This window comes from Lissotriton vulgaris, chromosome 9 (genome assembly GCF_964263255.1).
Source record: "Lissotriton vulgaris chromosome 9, aLisVul1.2, whole genome shotgun sequence".
Classification (NCBI taxonomy): Eukaryota; Metazoa; Chordata; class Amphibia; order Caudata; family Salamandridae; genus Lissotriton; species Lissotriton vulgaris.
The window spans coordinates 986,202,034-986,223,760 of record NC_141697.1 but is presented as its reverse complement, the minus strand read 5'-3'; the positions used below and the strand labels follow the sequence as shown (position 1 = coordinate 986,223,760).

General features: G+C 45.1%; 2 protein-coding genes across 3 annotated transcripts in view; both read left to right on the top strand.

Moving 5' to 3' along the window:
• LOC147692678 (F-box only protein 2-like) overlaps positions 1 to 16,738 on the top strand; it is a 104,525-nt gene extending 87,787 nt beyond the window's left edge. For both annotated transcript variants that reach the window (XM_086936818.1, XM_086936819.1), the window contains exon 6: positions 16,236 to 16,738. In XM_086936818.1, the coding sequence (XP_086792944.1) occupies positions 16,236 to 16,373 (138 nt within the window). In that variant the 3' untranslated portion in view covers positions 16,374 to 16,738. The remainder of the gene's footprint in view (positions 1 to 16,235) is intronic.
• MRPS12 (mitochondrial ribosomal protein S12) overlaps positions 1 to 21,727 on the top strand; it is a 793,384-nt gene that overhangs the window by 261,536 nt on the left and 510,121 nt on the right. The window lies entirely within an intron of this gene.

Genomic DNA, 21,727 nt, shown 5'->3' with positions numbered 1-21,727 from the left:
CAACATCCCCAAACTTAGCAGTCAACCAAGAGACACAGTCATTTTCTGCCAGACCAGTGTTTTTGTAAAAAGAGAAGTACTTTAATAATATGAAGAAACATACTACACACAATAATCAGGTTCAGGTACAGGGTTTTTCCAGTGCTCTGGGTCACAATGGTAGAGCTCCCGCACCCAGACTACACAAGGTGAGCAACGTGCCACCCTACTGCAGGGACCCAGTACTATGGCTTCAGTCCCCACCCATTGAAATGTGTGTGTTACCATGGGGACTCTCAGGCAAGAAGTGATTCAGGTGTGAATACTCTATTTAGTTATGTAGGTGATTACCCACTATGGGAGACCTGTACGTCAGTTCAAACTGTATCTTACTAAAGAGTTTTTGGCTGCACTTGTGCCAGATTTCAGTATGCTTTCTAAGGCAAGACACAGTTTCTCGGGGGCAGATTTACTACTTCTGCCACATCTCTGCTAATCAGCAGGGATGAAGAGTTGCGACACATCTGCCCACCCGTGCACCACCACTGATGCGCCGCATAGAGTTGCGATGCATCTGCCCACCCGTGCGCCACCACTGATACGCCGCATTTACAATGCGGTGCACGGATGGGCAAATTTGTGTCACATCCCCCGGCGGAGAGGCGGCGCATTGCTGGAGTCGCGTCGCAAGATCGACGCAGCTCCAGCAAGGCTCGGGGTCCCCCTATGCCTAACATAATGCATCAATCCTTACGCCTGCTTCAAGCAGGCACAGGGTTTTGAAGCAGCATGGCCGTAAAAGTGACTAAGTGAAATTATTTCACTCAGCCACTTTTGCGAGGCGTTCCTGCTCCGGAATCCCCCCCCCCCGTGGTGAAACGCCCACTTGTGGCACAGGGCTTTACAATGGTACGCATCTCCCTAGATGCATCACGTTGTAAATAACCCGCAGCATGGCGCTGGCCTTGTGCCGCCGCAACGGCAGCGCTAATGTGTCATAACGGGCTTGTAAATCTGCCCCTCAGTCTTTCAAACACAGACATGTGTTCACTTTCTGTGTGGAGCGCTGTTTGACATTTCTGCTGCTCTTCTACGCCCTTTGGGGTCACATGACAGATTTCAGCAGCAGTAGGAGACAGGGATGTGACTTCTCTGGTCAGGCTGCTCTTGCGGCATAACATGCAGAGAATTTCTGGTTGTCTTTGTCTTGGCTCCTGTAGCCTCCAGACCATCATGAAAGTCCTTGACAACAGTGGCAGTGAGGCCCGGATGCACAGCACGACAGCAGGCATGCCCCACCATTTGCAAGGTAGAAGCTGGATGGCATACTGGCAATTAAAGTATGTTGCTTCACGAAGGTTGCCCGCGGAGGGAGGTGGGTGACCTTTCTCAGCTGGGGCCAGCATCGGGCACACTCTCGAATACCAGTCAGCATCTTAAGGGTTCTTCATGCACCAGGAGTATTTCTGGGCTTCTTCGCATGGACAGTCTCCCTTCCTGCAGGCCCAGGTCTTCTCCTTCCCTCTTTGAGCAGACAGACAGAAAGACAGACTTCTAGGTTCTAGACCGCCCCACATCTTCACCAGCAAGTTGTGCAGACTTCAGGCAATGTCTCCTTTCCTCTGGGAGACTGGCTGTCTTGCAGACAAAAGCTCTTGTCTCACAGCGGTTATTCAAGTACTCTGCAGAGCAATTCCATCCTTAGTCAAGACAAACTTGGACCTGAAACCATGCGCAGTAGTTTAGAGCCCACCTTTCCACACTGTTTCCGACAGGGGATGTGGACCGACTGTCTAAGGCCCTGGAACCAGTTTGAAGTGAGTCAATTTTGCTGAAGATGTCTGTGACAGTGCTGGCTCCAGGCATGTGTATACAAAGCATTGCACAATGAAGTGTGAAGTCACTGAACCAGTGCTAATTCGTAAAAGATTAAGTGCCAGGGCCCAAGCAAATTCCCATGAGTCCACTGCAGCTGGCACCACCCAAATGTCACCTGACTGTAGGGTTAGCGTGGAAGTCCTTGGTTTATAATTTGTAATTTATTTTAAATAGTATAATGGGCCATCAATAAACTTTACTCATAAATCGACACAGAGCACCACCATGCGGGGTACTCACTATCATTAATGCATACCGCTTATTTAAAAAACGTGCCAGCTCCGAGCAATGGCAAGCACCAGCACAAATTAAGTACAGTTCTCAATCTTGATGTCCTCAGCCTTCCTGAAATAGCATCAGGGACACACCAAGGGGTAGGCCCTCCCTAGAAACGTCCTCATCTTTAGCAACAGAATCTGATGTCCCTCTGACCTGCCATCCACCAAATAGCAGTGCTCCAGAAGTACTGTAGCAATCCGTTGCTAAAAGAGCCTCATAGAATTTCTAAACGTAGCCCAGTCTCCATCCTACCTCATTTAAGTGTCTGGGTCTCCATCCTTCAGCCACAAAAAATACAGGCATTATCCTTCCACTGCCTGAGGAAGCTGTATCCACCTTCTTTCTTGTACCATCTTAAACCAGTGGCAAAACATACCGATCCCAACAATCAAACTGTCGCAACACACCAATTCTTGGTACCAAACATGTACCATACATCACTATGCATACATAAATTCAGCATGCAAACAGAAAGTCAGTACAAAGGTCTGGGTGTTACATCTCCATAGAACTTTACACAAGTGGGGCCACTCCCCCTGTAATAATAAAAAGGTCTGATTAGATGTATGAATCCCCAAAATCAGTAAACACCATAGTATGTCAACAACGCCAGAGATGGATGCTAGCCCCATGTTGCAGCAGAGGGCATGCTTGATGTTCCCCTACAGGTCACAGAACAGATTCTGGGCCTTAGCTTAACCATCAACAGGCCTAGGCCTCTGTGGGCGCACACTTGAGTTACTATGCTAATGGGGCCTGAAAGATTTTTACGTGCAGTCTCAATCACAGCAAGGGTGAATGCTTTTGCATTATGTAGGGCACTTTCCTGTGTCAATACAAGATCCTACAAGATCACACTAGCCAAAACCTTACTCAATCATTGGAGAAATCCGGTCGTCAGATTGGCAAAACCAATAAGAAAGTTGTTCATTCCAATGCTGCATTCCAGCTCTGTGTTCTACAGTGAAATCTAGGCCTTGTAATCAGATGGATCTTCTCAACAACTTGTGATTCTCATCCTTTAAAGCTATTAACCACGTAAGTGGTTTGTTATTTGTGTGGACCACAACCTTGGTGCTAAACAAGTAAAGTGAAACCTCCTCAGGTTCAAACTAAAGCAAAGCATTTCTTTTCAATGGCAGACCAGTTGTATTCTCAAGGAAGCAGTCTGTGACAGATCAGTGCCACTGGGCACTCCATACCCATTTCATTGAGTTAAGGCAGTACTGCTCCACCTCACTTGTCTGAAGCACCAGTCTGTTCAATGAAAGGACTGACTGTTGGCTGGGCATTTAATACGGGTCAATTGCATAGCGATGTCTTCAGGTTCAACAAGGCCTTTTTTTTGTCAATGCAGATACATTCTTAGGCTGTTTGTTAGATATCTGGTCTATAGAGGGTGTGGCCAAGCTTGAGACCGCAAAGGCCGCTCAGCGCTGAAGCTCCGGCGCCCGAAGCCCTAAGTAACGCAGAAACAGCTGCTTCCAGCGCCCACCACACGTTTAACAGCTGCGGGGGGCCCTCCAGAATGGGGTGGGGATTAGTGTGCTGACTGACGAACAAATTGGAGACCGCACCGCCCCGGGAGACAACAAAACGACAAAGAGCGGTGAGTGGTGGAGGCCCGGCCCACCTCGGAGGCCCCAAGGAGACATTGTCCTCGGGTGAGCCTGAGCCCGGAGTTGCAGAACGCCGCCAGGCCCCACCGGCTTACCGAGAATACTGGGCCTGCATACCAGATGCACCAGCACAGTGGAGGCAAGACTGGGCTCCTTCCGGACGCTGCGGAGATCGTGACCGGGTGAGTGAGGGGGGCGGGGGATTGGGCCTGACCGCCGTGCGCCTCTCCTGGCGCCGCTGTTACTGGTGCCGGGGTCTGTGCCGGTCTCTCAGCCCCTCTGCTCCTCCCGCGGCCCCTCGGAGGATCCCCTCCCCATCCATCCCGCTACTGACGTGCACTGAGGGCCGAAGCCGATGTAAGGTCCCAGCGACGGCTGCTTTGGAACCCGGCTACTACTAGGGACAGCCGTTACCACCACTAGGGGAATATTTTGAGCCACAGATTTCCTCTCCCTTCATCATGCCTCAGGATTGAAACCTGGAGACACTTCTTCTCCCGCTTCAGCGCCCAGAGGGGATAGGGGTAGCAACACGAAGAGCTACAATCAGGCCACTGCCATCTTGAACTCTCCAGGTGCCTAGTATTGCATAAACACTGGGATGAAGGGATTCCCCCCCATCTGCAGATAACTCAATCCCTCCTTGGTGGACAGAACTAAGCTACAGAAAGTACAATCCATGGCAATAAATACCTCGCAGGGGACACCGCACTGAGAAGAACACGCCACATAGATCTGCCTTACTTGTTGTACCCTTGGGGGCACTAGAATACATTGAGTGGGAGTGGTGTGCTGCATTGTCGGGGAGATCCCCCCAGCATGTTTCCGCACTCCGTCACAGCAGGATCTCTACTCGGGCTGTGATCCAGACAGTGTTTGCAAGAAATTGGGGGTATCCCCGACTATAGTTCCTAATTCGGGATAAACAAGACAGTTTGAAAGAACAATAAATTAGGAACAAAGTAAATGGTGGACTAGGACTGACATCAAACAGTAATAAGAGTATCTAACCAGAAATTCTTGGTACAAAAATATGTGTTTTTTATTTATTATTATTCAATCATTGTTTAAAAAGCAATCATTTTTATCCGCTATGGCTGTGAGCCTTCATCAGGGAGCCATGAGTATTCCAAGTGAACCTATACAAAAAATATATACATAAAATACATGTCAGTGTCAGTCTATTGTCCTAAAAAACTTGTTTAGGACAATAGACTGACACTGACATGTATTTTATGTATATATTTTTTGTATAGGTTCACTTGGAATACTCATGGCTCCCTGATGAAGGCTCACAGCCGAAACGCACGTAGTAACCTGTAACCTTTAGCCATGTTTTAGACCAAAATGTACAATTGGATCAATAAACCGCTGTAATATAATGCAAATTGGAATGAATTGAAATGTATAGCATGACATATATGTAGATTGTATATCAAATATATATACATAGCGGATAAAAATGATTGCTTTTTAAACAATGATTGAATAATAATAAATAAAAAACACATATTTTTGTACCAAGAATTTCTGGTTAGATACTCTTATTACTGTTTGATGTCAGTCCTAGTCCACCATTTACTTTGTTCCTAATTTATTGTTCTTTCAAACTGTGATCCAGACAGTAGCATCCCCTTAAAAATGGGCTGAGGAGACCCAAAACAATGTAATCCCCCCTTCGACATGGTCGACAGCTCGGAGCATCTGTATCAAGACCCTGAGAGCGTGGAGGGCCCTGGACGCAGCCCACCACAATCCATGGAAGGGACTGCTGCCATAATGGCCGAGTTGCGCGCAGGGTTTTGTGGTATTGATGCACGACTCTACATGCTATCCTCTAGGCTCAATAGGATGCGACAGAGACTTGGTACATACAAATTGGCTAAATGAGGCTGAACAACGAATATCTACTCAAGAAGACCACTCTGTAGAAACGTTGTGTAGGCTCGAAAGGATAGAAAGGCTGCTAAAGGCAGTGGTGATTAAAAACGAGGATATTGAAGCCAGGTCCTGCAGAAATAATATTCGCATCATGGGCCTGGCGGAAACGACAAACATGGGTCAGCCTGGATCACTTTCTTGAAGCCCTGCTGACTGAACTGTTTGGCACAGAGAGTTTCTCCAAAAACTTTGTGGTGGAAAGGGCACACCGATACCTTGGGCCACAGCCTCCACCCGGGAGCCATCCTTGTGCTATCATAGCTTGCTTGCTCAATTATAGAGATCAAGACACTGTACTTCGAGCCCTGGGTCTCCAGTACACTATGCTCTATCCAGCAAAACTGAGAGTGATGGTCAAGGGGAAACCCCGCTTCTTTGAAAGTGCCATTAACACCCTCGCTTTCTGTAAACAACGTCAGGGAGCGGTGCGGAGAAGCCCAACGCTGTCCTCTGGTCATTCCTCCCCAGATAATTGCATGGCTGCCAGCTCTGATCTTTTTAGCACAAGCTGAAGGCGCAGATCTTTATTAGTAGTGTCAAATTTGTTGCCTTAATTGTCCACTTTTTCTTTATATCAGTGCAACCTCTCACCCTTTGGAGGATTTTCCTTTTTTTTAGACGGGTTAAACTGTTATGCTGTTTCAAAAGTTTACACAATCAAATATTACGTAGTACCAGTTATGGTCTTCGGGCATCCGAGGCGTTGCCCGCCCCTTAGGATGACTCCAATCCTATTTCTGTTGGAGTTTTCTCTATCCCTCTTTTTTCTGGTTCTTATGGGAGGGATCCAGCTCTCAGGGCTTTCGAGTCCAGGTGTGGGAGGTGGGTGGGTTTTGTATTACGGGTGTAATGTGTTGTAATATGATTTATTAGATAGGTTACTTTTGTATTTCCCCTCATGTGTGTCCCTCTGCAGGTTCCTTTCATCAACACCTCCCGACCGGAGGTTTGCACTCAGGCCATGTAGACATCTGATCCCCTTCTCCTGGGTAGGGCTGTGGCCCCTTTGGTAAATGTTAATTTCATCACATGGAATGTCAGGGGGCTTGACAACCGGAGGAAATGTAAATTGGTATTAGCATATCTCAGACAACACAAGGTCAAAATAGCCTTTCTACAGAAAACCCATCTGCCTGTTCATGGAACCCCTCCATATGCCTCATCCTGGGGACCCCACCGGTTCTTTGCTAGTTATAGCACTTTCTCATGGGGGGGTCAGTCTCCTCATCTACCATTCCCTCCCGTTTCTGCATAAGGAGACCAAGTCTGATACGCAGGGACGCTATTTATTGGTGACAGGCAAACTCTTGGGTCAATCGGTCCTTTTCATGAATATATACGCGCCTAATGTAGACAACCTCGGGTTTTTTTAGGAGCTGCACACCCTATTAAACCATTATGATTATGATACAATTTTCGTAGGGTGCGACTTGAACATGTGGCTCGCTCAAACACTTGATTCTTCTAATTCACTTGCCACCTCCAAATCATGTTCAAATGGTGTGATGAAAGAGCTCATACAATCCCTGGACCTCCAAGACCTATGGCGCCGACATCACCCCCTGACCCCAGGATACACTTTGCATTCTGCTCTCCATTCCACACATACCCACTTAGATTATCTCTTAACTAATGCAGTGGGCTGTGCTGGGTAAAGGGAGTAGACACATTGCCACATACTTTATCAGACCACTCTCCGGAGCTTCTTCATTTGGGCATTCTACATTCGGCCGGATGGGAACGCAGATGGTCCTTTCCCGCTTCTGCATTACTGGATGAGGTCTTTCAAACTGAGGTCCAAGAGGTCATTACCAAATTTTCAACCTCAATACAGGCACAGTAGATCGCTACTCGACACTATGGGGCTCCTTTAAGGCATATATTCGGGGTGTAGTTATCTCTCAAACAGGTTGGGGTGCTGCGTGCGATTCAGGGCAGTCTCGCCAGGGTGGAACCTGAGCTCACACAGTTAGACACATCACCATCAGACCCACAAACGGAAAACAAGCGCAGTGCACTCATCTTAGAATTTAACGAACATGCCGACAGAGAGGCATCCCTACTAGGGAAATACATGATGGCACGCAGATATGGGGAAGGTGAGCGCCTAGGAAAGACACTTGCTCGCCTGGTGCATCGCCCTAGGGGGTCTGGACATATAGCGACAATCATGCGTGATGATGATACGGCAGCAACAGATGATACCGACATAGTAGCAGAGCTGATGACATTTTATCGCTCCCTCTACTCCACCACACTACCCACGGATTTCTCCCAACACTTAGCATATCTGGAAGAAGTGCCCATGGTCTGGCTCACCAAGGGACAGGCAGACTTCCTAGCAGATCCTTTCACGGTAGAGGAAATCAAGCTTGCCATTGACGCTCTCACGGGCTCAACAGCACCGGGACTTGATGGCCTGATGGGGCTTTTTTATAAAGCATACAAGGAAAGCTTAGTACCACAACTCTAAAAGTATACACTGAGGCCCTTGAAGCTGGCGTCCTCTCCCCTTCTATGAGGGAGGCGGCCATCTCTCTGTTACTCAAACCGGGTAAAGATCCCACCAGCTGATAATCTTATCGCCCCATCTCTCTCATAAATTTTGACAATAAATTCCTTGCCAACTATCCACTAGATTGTCACTATTATTAGAACTAATACTCTCCCCCGTGCAATCGGGTTTTATTCTGCACTGCTCCACAGCCCTGAATTTGAGAACAATTTTTTCTGTCATCAACCGCATAGAACCCACTACTCCAGCAGCAGTGGCTCTTTTAGATGCAGAAAAGGCCTTCAACTCGCTTGAATGGCCTTTTCTTATGGCCACGCTGCGCAAATTAAGTCTCCCTTTTAATTTTATAGCACTGATGACACTGCTCTATTTATCTCCAACTGCCCGATTTCGGGTAAACTGCTCTCTGTCCCCACCCATCCCAATCACGCGTGGAACATGTCAGGGATGCCCGCTGTCTCCCTTATTATTTATCATAGCACTTGATCCCTTAGTCCAACATATGCAGGAAAAGCACATGTTCTGGGACTTGCAATTTCCTGGCGGCCCCCTATTAATGTCCATGTATGCGGACGATATCTTGCTTTTCGTTCGACATCCCCATGACAATTTACATCCTCTTATTGAGGAGATTGAACAATATGGGATCATGTCAGGCCTTAAGATCAATTGGGGTAAGTCGGTTCCATTTCCCATTGCAAACACAGCCTTGGTAAGCGATGCCGAATACCCATTGCCAGTGGCGGCTGACAGAACTAAATATCTCGGGTTCACCTCCACAGAGATAAAGGTCAGGTCATACGATTGAACTATGGGCCTGCAGTTGCACAGCTTGCATCACAGGTGGATAGGTGGCTACAACTGCCTCTGTCAATGGCGGGCTGCATAGCGCTCATTAAGATAATAGTACTGCCTTGTTTCCTCTACCTGTTCCGCACGATACCCATACCCCCAACAAACACGTTTTTGAGTCAACTGCGGAGCATACTTTATTTATTTATTTATTTATTTATATTTCTTATAAAGCGCAGGAATTCGATCTCCAGGGAGATATCTCCGCGCTGTGTTGTTCCGAAGATAGGTAATGACAGCAAGTTTATGTGACGTATCTTAGGATTGCTAGGTAGGAAACAAGTACGTCTTCAAGTATTTTCTGAAGGTAGCAAGATTGGAATTTTGTCTTAGGAAGGGGGGTAAAGAATTCCATAAAGTAGGACCTCTAAATGCAAGGGCCCGGCCTCCTTGCCTTTCTCTTTTGATCCTAGGGATCTGTAGCAAAGCTTGATTTTCAGATCTTAAAGTTCTTCCTGGTTGATAGGGTTGGAAGATTTTGGTCAGATACCTAGGGCCAGTACCGTATAAGCATTTGTGAATGGTACAACATATCTTAAATTGAACTCTCTGACGTATGGGAAGCCAGTGTAGCTTGCTCAATAGGGGAAGTGAAGGGGATCTAGCAGGGACATTAAGGATCAATCTGGCAGCAGTATTATGAACAACCTGTAGTCTCTTCAGCTGTTCTGCATTAGCGGATATGAGCAGTCCGTTGCAGTAGTCAAGCCTACTCATAACTAAAGTTTGTACTAGTGTTCTCCGATGGTGGTCAGCTAAATATGGGAAAACCCTTCTGAGTAGGCCAATGACTCTCATGCAGGTTCCCGTAACCTGTGTGGCATGATCTTTTAACACCAGGGATTGATCTAGTTTGACACCCAGATTTTTCACACTTTCCTTGGGACAAGGAACTGTACCTAATTCTGGCGGCCACCACTCAGGCGACCAAAGGAGAGGGGTATTTCCAAAGAGCATGACCTCCGTCTTGCCAAACATTACACTGTAGGTAATTGGAGGTCATCCATCCAGCTATGGCTCTCATTCCAGCAGCAAAGGGATTCCTTACTGCAGAAGTCATGTTTTGGAATGGGAACAGCAGCTGGGTGTCGTCTGCATAGGATATTGGTGTGAACCCAAATTTCCTTGCGACCTTCGCCAGGGGGGCCACATACACATTAAATAATGTGGGGCTTAGGCATGAGCCCTGTGGAACCCCCTTGGTGAGCTCCCTTAAGGTGGAATAGTGGGAGCCCAGGCGAACATTTTGTGATCTATTGGAAATGAAGCTTTTCAGCCAAGATAGAGCGGTTCCCTCCACACCTACTCCCTCCAGACGACTGATCAAGGTGTCATGAGACACCGTGTCGAAGGCAGCGGACAAATCTAATAGCACCAGAATCATAGAGCCTCCTCTATCCTGTGCCATTCGGATGGTATTGGTCACGGAGAGGAGAGCTGATTCTGTGCTATGATTTGGTCTGAACCCAGATTGAGAAGGGTCCAGACCGTCCGCTGCCTCGATGAATTTAGAGAGATAGGTGTTGACATGTCTCTCCGTCATCTTGCTGATGTAAGGTAGGAGGGATATGGGACGTAGGTTATTAAGGTCTGACCATGGTAACGCGGTGTTTTTGCGAATGGGGTTCACTACCGACATCTTCCAGTCATTAGAGATCCTTCCTTCCTTTAGGGAGATATTGATCAATGTTCTAAGACTTGGAGCCAGAATGCTGCCCAAAGGCGCAATCATCGTGGCTGGTAGTAGGTCAGTCGGTGATCCAGATTTAATTAAATTAAGAAGCATGTCTACTTCAGTGTGACTGATCTCTGGAATCGAAGTCAGAGTGGGTCTACATGTTCCATTATTAGTGGACTCATCTCTGGGACTATCTATGATATCTCTGTTATTGTATGGTGTTTTAGTGATTTTGTCATAGATTAAGTCTATCTTTTTCTCAAAAAATATCGAGATCTCATCACACAGGTTTTGGTTAAAATCATCTGGACTCTCACAAACTGTAGGTTTAACAAAGGATTGTAGCACTTTGAACAATTCCCTAGTGGAATTTCCTGCCTCTGTGATTTGTGAGTCAAGTTTGTGCCTCCGAGCTTTCTTTATATTTTTAAGGTAGTTGGAGTGAGCTTCTAAATAAAGAGTTTTGCTCATGGGAGCGTGAGTTTTCATCCATTTTTTCTCCAAACTCCTGCATTTTTGTTTTTCGGCTCTTAATTCCTCTGTATACCATATTTCGGTTTTGGACCTAATACGTTGTTTATGTAGTTCTAGTGGAGCAATTTGATCAATGGCCTCTAATAGTGCTTTATTGAATTTGGCCAATCCTGTTTCAATGTTATCCTCTTCAAGGAAAGTAGGTTCTTTCCATATTTGCTGTAATGCTTCTGGTGTTATTTTGTGCCATTTTCTTTTCCATATAGGTGGAAGGGGTTTTTGGGACCGTGTGTATGAGCCAAGTAATTGGAAGGATAGTAGATAATGATCTGACCAATGAATAGGAGTGGGTGAACAACATCTTATTTTGGGGCAGTTGGTTAGAATTAAATATAGTGTATGACCTCCTATGTGTGTTGAGCCATAGTTTAGAATTTCGAGTCCTAGACTGGATAGATCATCAAGTAAAGATTTGGTGTCAAGATTATTTGATACATCTACATGAATATTAAAATCTCCAAGGAGAATAAAGTCTTCATTGGCTCTAAAATATGGGGCTAATAGTTCTATAAGATTTAAGGAAAAATCCTGACAAGAACCAGGGGGACGATATAATAGTGCCCCTTTCCATTGTGATTTGGTGGAGGAGGAAAATCTAAAAATCATTATTTCCATCTGGTCGTTGCTACACTGGTCAAGTGTTGAGACCTTTAAGTTATCTTTGTAGACAACAGCCACACCACCTCCGATTTTAATCTGTCGATCTAGGTGTAGAATCTTATATCCGGCAGGTATCGCCAACATAATTGTGGGAATAGTATGAGGTTTAAGCCATGTTTCCGTAAGAAAACAGATATCTGGCAATTTGGAGTTATTAAGATCCCACAGTTGTTGGTGGTGTTTGGGTAATGAACGTACGTTCAGTAAAAAACATTTGAGTCCTGGAGGTCCTTTCCTGGCAGCATGATTAACATTGTCTGTGCTATCAGCTCCGATTAGAGGAAGGGTCCGAGCGAGCTGTTGTGTCCCAGTTATAGAGCCCACATCAGTGGGGCTTTCTCTAGGTAGGCATATGTTTGTGGCCTGAAAGTGGCATTTAGCACAGGAAAAGGTGCCTTCAAAGTTAGGCCAAGTGTCACGTATGCATATCTCAGCAGGGGTTGTATTTAAGCTGAGAAGCGTTTCTCTAGAATAACATAAAATGGGGCTAACCTGAGTATTAAGAGATCCAGGGATCCGCGCCATGTCCCTTGTCCCGTCCTGTCGCGGACGGGCGCAGACGGGCTTTTCTTCGGCGCTTCTTAGGCGCGTTCGAAAGCGCCCCCTGCGCGCAACCGCTGCGCGCTTGTTGGAAGGGCGTTGCTAAATAGCCCTGAGGGCGGTGACAGCTAGAGCGCTGACCTCCGCTCTAGCGGAAGTATGAATTTGGTAATGCCTGGTTCTTACATGGCCGTCCTCCGCTCTACGGCAATAATTGCCGAGTCGGACCGGGGCGGACAGGCTTCAGTATCGAACCAGACAATGTGGACAGTGCGGGGGAGAGTATTAGGAATTTGGGCAATTATAGTAACATATGTGGATTCTTAAATCAATTCCAACAAGTATTTAAAATCACGATATTCAATATTAAAAATGCCTTGCGTGTCGTTCTCCTTCCTAACTCCTCGCAGCCCTCGCAGTCAGGACAAGCAAGCAGTCAGTTTACCTTCGTATGCAACAGCGGGTCGGGGGACGCTGCCACCACCTCCCTACCGCAGCGCTTCCGAGGTCTGGCCAATCTAAATAGCCCTGACGGCGGTGACAGCTAGAGCGCTGACCTCCGCTCTAGCGGAAGTATGAATTTGGAAATGCCTGGTTCTTACCTGGCCGCCCTCCGCTCTACGGCAATAATTGCTGAGTCGGACCGGGGCGGACAGGCTTCAGTATCGAACCAGACAATGCTTAACACACTAGTATGGGCTGGCCGCCGGTTGCAAGTCTCCTCGGACACTTTAACACTCCTGTATTACCAAGGTGGGTTTGGGGTTCCAGATTTTCAACTTTCTTTTTTGGTAGCATAGGCCCAATACGCTCACATTGGTTCCACCCAGATGCCGGAATACCCTACATGAAGCCAGACCGAGAGCAAGCGGCCCCTACACCACTGGAAGCAATAATCCCGAAAGGTGTCCCACTTGACCCCCAGGACATTCACCCTTTATCCACCACTTGTGGGGCTGGCGTAGACTTAACACTATGTTGGGTACCAGCCCTCTCTATTCGTCCACTATTCCCCTATTCAATAATCTGTTCCTTCCACTTACCTCTGAAAAAGTGGTCCAAAACACCCTCGTTAAGCTAGGTCTGGATACTTTTGACTCTCTTTCCCGAAGGCCGGGCATGCGCGCTATCTGACTTAACTGAACTCCCAGGGATGACCTACATGGATAATTTCATAGTCGCTAGACTGATGGGGACACTTCCCACTAACATAACCACTTTTCGCTCCCCGTATGCAGACTTTACCCCACTCAGTTTGCTTATCACTGATAAAGACGCAGCACACATGGTCACTAAACTATACAAATCCAGCATTGCTCTTAAAAAGGTCCGGGACAGACGGACCCCAGCAACGATGGGAGGAAGACCTGGGGCATTGCTTGACAGACAGGGAATGGACATTTTGTCTTGACCACACCTGAAACATTGAAAGTTTACAGGTTCATTTTTCAGTTTGGGATTTTCAAATGTAACATGTTTAATTCTATCCTCTCTCCCAGACACCTTATACATGCTTTTGTCATCAACATCTTTGTCACCAACTGTATCTCTCATTTCATTAATACAAAAAGCTGTATGTTCTATACTTTTTGCGATGTCTATAGCTTGTTTGAAATCGGGGTCATCAGCCAAAACTTTTCTTCAATCTTTTTGTCACTGGTACACCTCACAAGCGGATCTCTGATTAAGGCTTCAGTGAAAGTGCCAAAATCACATGTTGGAGACAAACCTCTCAAAACTGCTATATAGTTATTCTCTTTCTCATTCTTCCCCTGTGATCTAGAAAATAATGTATGGTGTTCTAAAACAACATTTAATTTTTCCCCAAACTGAATTTCTAAAGTTTTTAAGGGTGTTGTGATAAACATCAAGTTGGGCATCACCCGGGGCATCCTCATTGATTCTTTGATTTTCCTCTGCAAGATCTGGAAGATCATCAAACATTTCTCTGGCATGTTTACCCAGATTATGTAAAAGAATATGTTGTTTCTGCACAGATGAAAATCTATCACTTCACATGGCAATTAAATAGGATTCTAAAAGATTCACCCATTTTTTCCATGGAATAAGTGGTTTGCCTACATCATTCAGGAAAGAAGGAGGTTGTGACATAGTGAAAGAAGCCATGGTAAGTAAAAGGAACAGAAGAAAATAGAAGAAAAGTACGCAGAAGAAAAGAGAAACAAATGGAGAAAAAATAGAGAGAGAACTAAAAAAGAAAATCAAAATATGACAAAACAATCAATAAGTAATTGCAATATACGTATTCTATGTGGTACGCCACAAAAAACTAGTACCTGAGATGGCATAACATTTGAACAAAATGTATTTTTCTTTTTCCTCACAGTAAATAATTACACATTTTCATAGATGATAATAGCTGTGCCCTCAGCGATTGACAGGCAATAAAAAATAAAAAAAGTAATATCAAGAGAAAAATGTAGTTCATGCAGAGCAGAAAGTACAAGTAGAAATAACAGTCAGTCAATTGTAGCCAAGGGTTCACTGAAAAAAATGAAATCTTCACTGGTGAAAGAAGATGTGCCTATTATCGATTGATAGGCAAACAAATAGGTAATCTTCCTCCAAACCAATGAAACAAGATTTGTGAGGGTGGCACTGAGGAGAATCTGGATGTCAGGTAACCCTGGGCGTAGTGGGCATAGCGGGACTACGCGGAGGTCCACGGAGTTGCGAACAAACTCTGTGGAACTCTGCTCCGCTATGCCACCCACCTCCACTCCCCTTATATTAACAAGTAAATCTACATTAATTCTAGTAAATTAAAACCCCTTACTTGGCATGCGGCGTTCCTGGGCTGCCCTCCTCCTTTTCCTCGCCGTCTGGGTAATTCTTTGAGAAAACTGTGCATGCGCGTGTGCCCGTGCATGTGCATTTCTTGCGAGACAGCTGTATTGGGAGCAAGTGCAGGCCTCCAGTGCCCTCTGGAGTGCCAACAGAGGCATATCCCTCCAACCCTGGCACTTCTCTTAGGGTAACATCCTTTTCAACTCAACTATTACGACGCATGCCTTTACATCGCAAGTTTTACAACGCATGCTGTTACAACGCATTGGGCTGGGGGCGCTCTAGGATAGGGAATATATTTAATTTACTATCCAACACCTTCCCTACTATCCACAAGGACTGGAGTTGGAATAGTAAATTAAACTATTCACTATCCAGCACCCCTCAACACTATGCGTTGTAACAGCATGCATTGTAAAACTTGTGATGTAAAGGCATGCGTAGTAAAAGCATGCGTTGTAATGTCATACAACCCTTCTCTTATGTTGCTTAACATCCTGAGAGAAGTGCCAGAATTGGTTAAGGGAGTTGGTCGGGGCCATGGCGTCACAGAGAGGAAGAGGACCAGAGCGAGGATGATGGCTGCTGCACTGTAAGTAACTTTTATTTACTGTAATACACTCCCCCCCCCACTCGCAGTAGTTGTCTATCACCACTGATAATGTTGCCAACTATGCAGTCAAACATCTGTTGATCACTTGGAGAGATGTGGTTAACCAGAGACACTGTCTGTTGGTGTTGGGTAACATCTTATTTGTATTCAGTAGAACAGAAAAAGGAAGAGCAACTGTATACGTTTGTTTGATTTGGCTGCTTCATCAGGAGGGTCATTAAAGAATAACACTGTCTAAAAACAAAGCAATAGACTGTGCAAAAATATTTAAAATAAGCAAAAAATTACATTTCTTGCAGCCACTGAGTGGCATGTCTAATTTTACTTTGTCCTCTGCAGGTCTCGCATGTGTTCTGTAACTATGGTCCCAATGTACGCTACGTGAAGTTTTTTCACAAAGGGAAGGACACCCAGAACTGGGCCGGGCACTATGGCGCTCGCGTCACCAACTCCTCCGTCACTGTGAAGAATCAGTAACAAACATGCAAAATAGATACAAGTTCAGCTCGGTGCTACCTCTGCTTTTCATCATTCGACACTGCCCTTAAACCGGATGTTCTCAATTAACAATCTATAAGCAATGCTCCAAAACCTACCTGCTCCTAACACGCCTGTGCATCTGCCAGGGTTATGCACAGTTTACTCTTGCCTACTTCTTGCATTCTGAACAACCCCTCAGAAACACAGTTGCAAGTGTTTCCTACATATTTTGTGCTGTTACTGTTGCTCATGAATTCTGTCAATCTTGAACATATGATACATATGAATGTCTGGTTGCTGTATAAAAAATGTCTGTTTCAATGCTGCCACTGTATCATACGATAAATAAAGATATTGCTAACACTGTGTGGTTCTGCTGATATCCCTATACACCAGTACACCAATACTTTATGGCATTTGCCCTTTGTGTAGTAGATTTCAGGATCTTCTTTGATTGCTTTCTATCGTGGTAGCTGGAACGCACAAACCTGCACAAACCTCTAGATTCCAGCTTTTTGACATTGACTATAATCCTGTAGTAATATACCTAGCGGTGTCATAACTAAACTTTAGGGGTCCCTCCTTAAAAGTAGATGGATGGGCCCCCCACGCTCCGGACCTAGTTATGAGCTCTCAGGCCACTAGCCCGCCGCCCTTGTACAGTGCCGGAGGGGGTCCCTGGAGCTCGGGGGGCATCCCGCACAACAGGGACTGCGGGTGCTATTGGCACGCCATTGTCACCTGGAGATAACTGTACCTTGGTGTTTCTCCACATAGCCATTTGAAATCAGTATAAACTTGAGCTACACACAACAATTCATCTATCAGCTTAAGGCTTGGCTTTTTGAATAGTCCTACTAGGCGGGAGATTTGGCTAGACTCACACCTGCTCAGCACCAGGATACTCTCCAGGGTGATAGTGCACTCTACAAATCTTCATAACATAACAGGTAATTGGAGAGAGGGCAGGAAACAATTGATAGGACTAGAGCATGGGAACATTTACAAGATAACCTATGGGCTCCGGGCGATGGCTCGGGTGCATTTGACAGCTCCCAGTTTTTGCTGGAGGATTCAGAAGATGGAAGCAATTTATTTTTACTATGGGTGCTTGGGTGGGATTTGGACCTACAGTGGGGAGCTTAGCTTGGCAGGGATTATGGCACTCATATCATGATAGCTTGGTAAGGGATGACTAAAGGTGGGGGTGTTGGGTGTTATTGTTTGCTTGTTGCTAGCTGAAGAGGTGAAATGGCATGTTTTAATAAGTTATGCACTCGGGCTGCACGAGTTTGAAAGATGTGTACATCTTTAACCTGCTTTACTGTGCACTACTACGCATAGATCATTGTTTGTTTCTGAAGTACTAGAAGTACTAATTCCTGGTAGCTAAAGTATTTTGTTTTTTGCAATATGAAAACAGTAAATTTGTGTTTAAAATAAATTGCCTACATTTTCTGAGAGCCAAAAATCTATACATGTACATAAACAGAATACTCAAGAGATTTGATTATATACACTGTTCAAATCTTATCAATCGGTTACTGTTTACATGTTTTGTGGCTCGACACCCAGCTGGTGGTCTCCCTGACACAGAAAAACAGCGGGCTCCCCCAATCCAACCTGGCAGCCTGCATGGAGGATGTTAGAAGATGGATGACAACATCATCCTTAAAACTCAACGGTGAAAAGACCGAGATAATGATCCTCGGCCCCCCTACTCTTATCGCCTACGACCAGCTATGGCCCGTAAGCTTAGGCTCACCTCCAACCCTGAAGGAGGACATCAAAAGCCTAGGAGTATGGCTGGACAAAACGCTTACCTTCAATACCCAGGCAACCAAAACAGCAGCAACCTGCTTCGGGATTATCCGAATGCTGAGAAAGATCCTACCGATTTTACCCTTTGAAGCTAAGCAGGTTGTTATTCAGGGCCTCATCCAGTCCAGGCTAGACTTCCACAACGCTCTATACCTGGGAGCCCCTGAATACGTGCTGGAGAAACTTCAGCGCACACAGAACTGTGCAGCTCGCACCCTTCTCCAGATCCCTCGCAGAGAGTCAGCTAAGGCAGGGATCAGGTCACTTCACTGGCTCCCCGTCAGGGACAGAATAAAGTTCAAAACCCTGTGCATATCGCACCAAGCTTTCCATAGAGCTAGCCCTGAGATCAACCACTCACTTCTCTCCCCTTACTGTCCCGGTAAATCTCTTCGATCCACAAACGCATTTCTTGCTGCAGTCCCCAGAATTAAAAGGTCCAGAGCAGGAGGCAGGTCCTTCACGCTCAACACTGCCAGACTATGGAACTCTCTTCCCCTCTCACTAAGGTCTAACCCTACTCTCTCGTCCTTTCGCGAAGAGCTGAAAACATTCCTATTTAAAAATTAGCTCCCCTCCTCGTCTTTCTCCCCTGTCCCTCAGAGCTCCTTTTCCTCTAATCAGCTCTTGGACGCCCTCGGGCAGCAGTCGCGCTATACAAAACCCCTTCACATCACTTCACTTCATTTCATTTATCCCTGGTGGCATCTCTTGCAATGTTTTTTTTAATATAATTTATGGTGAGTCTATTGTGGCAAACTAGGGCGTAGAGGATGTATTAGTTTAGGAATAAAACATCTGCATTAAAAGAAGTGCCGTGTAAAACGAAATAAAGAAAGCGCATGGGTTTGCATGAAATATCTATCATTGATTCATATGCTGTGCAAACTCCAGTCATCTAGTGTTGGTTCATGAAAAATACACGTGTTTCTCAAGATCTTTGTTTTGGAGTCAGGTTTGACTCGAATAACTTATGCCTCTAGGTGAACACTAAACTTTTACAAAATGATGCCTATGGTAACAATTCTAAGGACCTTTTTTAAGACAGGTACCACAAAATAACTGTCTACGGTTTAGAAAACCTACTTCATGGATTAATCAAATTATAACTCTATCTCGCTTCATCCATTTACTATCTAATCATAATTCAAATAAAGCAAATCTTGGTTTAAACACTTGTTTTAATAAACCAAATTTTTTGTTGAAAATAAATTTATGATTTTTCATTTTCTTTTCTACATTATTTTACATTTGCATTTTATCACAGCATGTATACATTTAAATCATTCTTTGAACATATATACATTTCTATACAATATACACAATATCTACAAACGTAAATGTAAATAAAGATAATATGGCAATTTGTCTCATGAACCAGGTATTGGGTTCTAGTGCCCAATTATTTATAAACAAGGAAAGATATGGCACATGATTATACAGCCTTATTCCTTAGTCTTGGTCATCACGGTATTTTAAACAAGAAAGCCTTGGAAGAAACACCCTTTATACTTCCTTTTCAAATTTAGGCTTTTAAAAGAAGAAAACTTTTAATCAGTTCAATATTTCAGTGATGCCAATATAAACTAAAAGTCGACGCGTTTCAGCCTGTATTTCTTAAGGCCTCCTCAGGACTTGGGCAGCAAAATAATATTATCTCCAAAAATGTAAATGCAGCCCTAAATGCTACGCCGGACCAGCAGCGCAGCCTGCCCAGCCGGGCTTGGCTGCTGTTCAAATATTAAAGCCACAACTCGAGTCTCTTACTGTGGTAACAAATGCCCCGTAAGTCAAACTGGAAGGATCTCTTATGTAGACTCCTCCAAGGTGCTTTGGCAAAACGCTCGGCAACCTTCTCTCCTGTTCTCCCCCCTCGTTAAGGAAGGATGGGGGTTGTGACATGTTGGCAGCTGCCATGCTAGCAACCGGGGACAATTAATTATGTAGGGAGGTTCAAACGTACAGTAATATGCTAGTCTGCATACAGGGAAATGTAACAGGTCTAGAAGTAATTGACATTTTGAATTAGTGCAAGACTGTATACAGTAATAACCAAATTACATGACAAACCCACACAGCACAAAAACAACACTGCGCGCACTGCAATTGTAGATGAATAGTACGGAGAAGTCAGAGAAATTGTGAAGAGCTGAGCCTGTCAGCGTGAAAAGACAGGCCGGAACTATGTTGAAAATAACTGTGCCCATCAGTGTGACATTTATAATGTAAGGCTGTGCCCGTCAGTGTGAAATGACAGGCAGGACTGTAGAGCCATCAGCTGTGCCCATCAGTGAAACAACAAAGAGGAAAGGAAATAGTGAGACTCCCTTTGAGTGAAAAGCACACACAAACAGCTGTGCTAGTCAGCGTGAGGTGAGAAGCCTGAGGAGGGTTGAAGCAATAAAAGTGGCAGGCTGAATAGATTGGAATTGAAGGAAATCAGTTGGCAAGCTGTGCCTGTCAGCGTCAATGAGGTGAATAAAGCTGGCAGGCCGGGTTGATAAGAATTGAAGGAAATCAAGCAGGAAGAATCATATGGAGTGCTTGTTGGACCATGGAAAGCTGTGCCTGTCAGCGTTAATGAAGGTTGGCAGGCAGGCATGAAAGGAAGCAGCTTCTCCTTTAAGAAAAATTTCCCAACTGAAGGTCTCACAATGAAAAGTATACTCGTAGAGTTGTGTGCCATAGATCAACGTGCTTGACTTCACTGAGGACGGAACAGTGCTAACAACGCTTTAAGCTTTAAGGGGAAATTAAATCAACGTACCACATTGCTCAGCAACAGCTGGGAAATAAGGTAAAAACAAATTTGACAGCTGAACAAAGATAAGCGGAGATATGGGTTAAACACCGCTCTCTCAGGTCTGGTAGAAAACCAGAAGGCAGGGAAAAGCCAGCAGAGTCACGCTGTATGTACTTCTGTCATCTACCACGATTGAGCAACCTATGATGAAGACCAGTTCGTCTCTCATACGGGGCACCTGACCGGGCCCTGTGTAAGTATTCCCCCCTTTTCCTCTCTCACTTTACAGGTCTCTCACTTATTTCACTGTCTCACGAGGCTGAACAATCGCCATCAGATTGTCCCCATATCCCTTGGTCCTGAAGAGACCCTGCACTGTAAAAGGGTCGAAACGCTGTTGACTGTATTTGAAAGCGAACCAGTTTAACAGCTCTGACTATTGTACACAGAAGCTGTAATCATTACTAAGTTAATCTTTGGCCGCCCTTAAGAAATTGTGGAAACCAAGTTGTACACGTTAAATGTTTTTTATTGTTTTATGGTTCCATTTCACTTGGGGACACAACCGCACTATTGTTTTGTATTGGTCTGTGTATGTATCAATTTGAAGTTTACAAATCTGATAAAAAGAACTAATGTGAACATAAAGTCTGCAAGGCCCTCTTTCTTTCTGACATCACCTTAACCCGTATTTCTGATTCAGATTGTGCATTTGATTGTTATTATTATTGGTTAGCCTAACTTTCCGCTGGAACCGTTGTTTTTGTTACATATGACATACCCTGGT